The sequence below is a fragment of the Centropristis striata genome, chromosome 10, assembly GCF_030273125.1.
Source record: "Centropristis striata isolate RG_2023a ecotype Rhode Island chromosome 10, C.striata_1.0, whole genome shotgun sequence".
NCBI lineage: Eukaryota > Metazoa > Chordata > Actinopteri > Perciformes > Serranidae > Centropristis > Centropristis striata.
The window spans coordinates 25,860,728-25,866,049 of NC_081526.1; the positions used below are offsets into that span (position 1 = coordinate 25,860,728).

The following is a 5,322-nucleotide window of genomic DNA, read 5'->3' on the forward strand; positions in this document are numbered from 1 at the left end:
TTATAGTTTGAAAGGAACACTCTTTTTGTACAATATGTTAAACTGAAATACGCCACCAATACAAACTACAAGAGGAACTTAATTTGTATAATAGAAAATTGTGAAGCAATCAATTGAATCATACATTTGAACAATTTCATTCTGAGCAGAAATTGTGGCAGCTTTACATACATAACTTCATAAAAACACCATGCATGATTACATTTTTATTGTTTGCAGTGCAAATAAACTTTAATATACTGAACAGTAAGAAAGGAAGAAAATGAATGTTATACAAAACTACAGCAGTCAATCACACTACACAGGTTCTGAGTCTGGAAAGAGATGATGCAAAACATAACACCATACAAAAATATTGATATACAACATTCAGATATATTGTGAATTGCACACAATTAGGAGGTAAATATTATTATTATTATTTGAATGCGTGATGTAGAAAACAATGACACTGCTGTCCATGTGTAATAATCAACCTATTTGTCCAGTAAGAAAACTGCTACAAAAACTTACAGAATAATAAAATGTGTTTTTATCATTACTAACTGTTGCTGTGTTTGTCCTGTACTTAAATGATTGGAGGACTGTGTTTGGTTTATGGAACCACTAAAAATACCAGTACTTCATATCCTGTGAAACATTGCATTGAAGGAGGAAAGACTAAAAAAAGTAGTAGTTGTAAAATGAATGTGTCCCTGCAGATTTAATGGAGGTGCAGGACTCCTCTTAACCAGGGCCGGGTTACTTTCCTCTGAGTCCTTTGGGCACATGTGTTTTGGAGGCCCCCACCCTCCTTTTTATGACGTTTTTCTTGCCTTATTCCTCACGACAATCATCCACTAGATCATCAAAATCTATCTGTCTTACGAGGTCTGACTATGATATAACTGACAAGGAGTTGGGATGTGTTTGGCACATGCTAGACGCAGCTCATTTTTTATACTAGGGATGAAGTCTGCTCCCCGTGGTGGATAGAAAAGTTAGAAAAGTTCTCATTGCCATGAAAACATTTGGAAACTCTGACTGCAGAATAGGTTCCTGCAATGTTTCAAGCAATTTACACTAACCAGCCACTTTATTATTTACACCTGTTCAACTGCTCATTAACACAAATATCTAATCAGCCAATCACATGGCACCACTTCTATGTGACATCTACTGTTGACCTGGTATCTCCTCCTACAGAACCCCCCATCCCCTTCCCCCAATTCTCCATAAAAGGCAACAGAAAGTTCAGGAGTTAAGAATCTCTGAGATAGAATCTTGTTTTTTCCAGTGTGGCCTAGAGGTTAGCGATCGGGCTTGTAACAGGAGGGTCGTCAGTTTGAATTCCAGGACTGACAGGTCAAGGACTGAAGTGCCCTTGAGCAAGGCACCTACCCCCCTCACTGCTCCCCATGTGCGAAGAAATGTGCTGCCCACTGCTCCTAAGCAGAGTATGTTCACTGGTGTGTAAAAAAAACAAAAAACAAAACGGTTAAATGCAGAGGTTGAATTTCCCCATTGTGGGACTAACCTTAAAGACCTACTTGGTAGTAGGGAGCTCCTGTAGCTCCCCCTACAGCTTTGGGGTGTATATTTCATAATACTGTCATAAGAAAAAACTCACTTGCAGCATCCCACCCCTTTTTTGCTGCTTGCCAAGTGCAATTGTTGTTACTGGAGCCAGCAGAGTGACAGCTGGGGTGTGGGTTACTAGCATAGGTTCTTATGTAGTACCGTAAGGCCCAAAGTGAAACGCAATTCTGAATTTGTCCCATATAAGAGATAGCCTGGCTAACGCCAGACTATATCACAAATGAGATATAGTCTGGAGACCACCTATTCATTTTTCTGTGGAGGAGGTGTGGTTTACGATCGTCCAGAGCCGTTTATTGGGCGATTGCGAATGTCTATCATAAGCGTCTGTACGTAGCTCTTAGCCAATCGTATCAGTTATACCAGATGACGTATGTAGAGCGACAAAAATTAGACGAGGAAGCATTGAAGAAGAAGACAACTGATGTTTACATAGCCAGACTAGCCCATCTCTACTTTGGGACTAAAATGCTCAAGTCTTCTTCCGCAACGTTTTTCTGCAGGGGGTTATTGCAACAGATGTGACAAATTGATGGTGCTTTGTACAGTAATTACCTTAAACAAGGGTGAGAGATGAATAAAAGAAACCACTCGATGCTCTGTTTCTCACTTGTCTATATTGAATAAGGAATCGGAGCACGCCTCCCCCTACCCAAGCCCAGAAGCATTACTAATAGATCACTGAACAATCAACTCACTCATACTAAACTCTGCATCACCTATCGGTGTTCATCTACTTGTCACTGGCTGCATACATTAACTATAACAACTACTGGCACACTTTAACAACTAACAATGAAAACAAATGGCATGAACAGATAATTCTAACAGTAATAAAGAACAATTAATTTTAACCTGTCACAATAGCAGCAACTCAATGCAAAAGTCGAGAGCAATCTAGGTGCTACCGAAAACAAAAATGTTTGCTTCTGAGCTAGCGCGGTAGCCAGTCAGCGACCGACGATGGTAATGAATTTAACACATTTACAAACACTACTATAAGAAATGAGCAGAAAACTAAGTGGTATTTGTGCCTGACCAAGGTTCACATCTGTGCGGTCCCTCGCTCAGTCACTCGCTCTCTTCCTCTTCCTCACCTCCTTTGCCGAATACCATTTCTTAGGACTTTTTGGTTACTCAGCCATGACGAACATGTAACAGTTCAAAGCTGTTTTATTAAGTTGAAAATGCTGCTAAGTTCTGCTTTAAACGTAATATCGTGAGCCCCTCATATAGTGCAATACCAAAAATGGCAAAAAGGAGATTTGGATTCATCATCACATATGTTTTTTATTTTTCACAATAATGTTTTGTGGTTGGCTAACCAAAATAAATTAAAAGAGATCATTTACAGATCAACTTTTCTTCATATGTAGTAATTTCCTTTTTTTTTTTAGGTTGGATTATTGCTTTTCAGTGGGCAGTCTTTTCCGTCCTATTCCTGCTCACTGATTGGATAGTTACATTATCTGTTGCTGCAGTGAAATAATATAAACTGAAATTTAAAAAAATCAGGCTGCTGGACAGACACAGAGCTGGACGTCCTTTATTGTTGGGTTTGTAAATGCAACGTGTTCTCTGTATGGCATCAACATCTAAAAAACATAAACTTTTATGATGGATAATGTTTCAGTAGTTACTATGTTTACTCTGTCAGGGTTGAGCGGGACAACAAACTACAGAGTAATTCTCTTTTTTGTCACTTTATTGTGTTATTGTGTGATTTGGCTGGTAAATTTGACCCTTATTGTGACAATTATTGTGGACAAAAACCTTCATGGACCCATGTATATCTTTCTCTGTAATCTGTGCATCAATGGACTTTATGGGACAGCCGGTTTCTACCCCAAATTCCTCAAGGATCTTCTGTCTACCACTCATGTTATCTCTTATGCTGGATGTCTTCTGCAGGGCTTTGTGTTGCACTCCTCTGTTTGTGCTGATTTCTCTCTTCTAGCTCTGATGGCCTATGACAGATATGTGGCCATCTGTCACCCTCTTGTGTACCACTCTGTGATGACTAAAAGGAGAGTAAGTATGTTACTTTTTATTGCTTGGCTTATTCCTTTTTACCTGTTGTTCGTGAGCACAATAACAACATCAACATCAAGGTTATGTGGCTCACACATCCCGAAGATCTACTGTATTAACTTTTTGGTTGGTAAACTAGCTTGTTCTGCCTCAATAGCACATGTTGCTGTTCCAGCTTTTAATTATACATTTTATTTTGGCCATTTCATTTTTATTATTTGGTCTTATGCAAATCTGGTCAGAACATGCCTAACATCCAAAGAGAACAGGAGTAAATTTATGCAAACATGTCTGCCACATGTATTCTGCTTATTTACTTTTTTTTTTTGTTTGGGCTTTGATTTGTTGTACATCAGATTTGGCTCAAAAGATCTTCCACAAAGTGCCCAGAATTTTATGGCCATGGAATTTCTCCTTGTTCCTCCATTGATTAATCCCCTCATATATGGTCTCAAGCTGACAAAAATAAGAAACAAAATTTTACAGTTTTTGTGTGTTAAAAGTAACTAGATTAGTCCAGCATCATCTATAATATATATTTTTAATAGTGATGCCACTATTATAAAATGTTTACCATAATCTTTAAAATCTGCATCTATTTTAGTATTAAAACAGGTCAATTAGAGGAGTCAACTTCACAGCTTCACAACCATAGCATGTCAACTCCAAAATTACTAAAAGTCAACATTTGAGTAAACATTTTCTGCAATATAACATTTATTTATATAGATTGGCTGGGCCATGACCAATAGATGATAAACTAGATGGCTCCCGTGACAATCCTTTGTGATGTAATGAGAAATGTGTTCATTACATACATACATAATACATAATTTAAATTTAAATTTTCATTAATTTGTCAACAACATGTTGTTTATACCAATAATATCACTTGCTATGCATTTTTATTGCTATTGCAGTTTCATGTGTTGAATTCAAGTAGTTATGATATAAAGTAGTGTACTTAAATATGTTTAAACCCTAACTTCAAAGTTACGCTTTGAACAATCCCATGACCAATGACTGAGATGTTTTAGGAAGAAGACTTTAAAGAATAGAAGTCTTTCAGTGTTCAATGTTTTTATAAATAATTTGTTTTCAGCTAGAAAATGTAATTCCATCAAAAGAATTACGAATGCATGTAAATGCAAAACAATGTGATCGGTAAATGTTTGATTTATTTCATTGTAGTTTAATTGTAGGATAGTTTAGTTCAGGGGTCTTCAATGTCCCTTGCCAATGTTCCCCCAGTTTATAGAGAGACAGGGGAGGGACCCCATGTTAGCTAACATTTAAAATGGTATAGCTTACCAGGCAAACAGTTAACATGTAAAGAGGCCGGTAGTGTGAAGTACTTCGTAATGCTATGTAAAAAAAATTATTAATTATCAACAGACTAATATCTAAGACATTAGGTTTGTTTTGTGACTCTTTTTTTGTAGGGAAAAAATGGAATTTTGTATCTGAAAGATTTGTCGACCCACTGTTGAATATGTTTGGTAAATATATCATAATGTACTATTGTTACACTAATATGTTGCACTCTCTTTTGAAGTAATTATAGTTTGAAGTGTTTGTTAATTGAGAGTGAATAAATAAATTGATGAATCTAATTGATTTATTGTGCTGCTCCTCTTCCACCTTTGTGTTTGGATCTCTACCTGAATTCATGATGACAAGCAGTCATTAGTAATGTGTTGATTTGAACTGTAT

At 36.8% G+C, this 5,322-nt stretch overlaps 1 protein-coding gene across 1 annotated transcript; it reads left to right on the top strand.

Moving 5' to 3' along the window:
* Window positions 1-3,192: 3,192 nt before the first annotated feature.
* On the top strand, window positions 3,193-4,119 carry LOC131978614 (olfactory receptor 1D2-like). Its single transcript, XM_059342324.1, has one exon. It carries the CDS (start codon window positions 3,193-3,195, stop codon window positions 4,117-4,119), a length of 927 nt encoding a protein of 308 aa, XP_059198307.1.
* Window positions 4,120-5,322: the final 1,203 nt, after the last annotated feature.

Bases quoted from the DNA above. Each gene is read 5' to 3' on its own strand.
- LOC131978614 (XM_059342324.1), top strand. From the start codon at position 3,193: ATGATGGATAATGTTTCAGTAGTTACTATGTTTACTCTGTCAGGGTTG.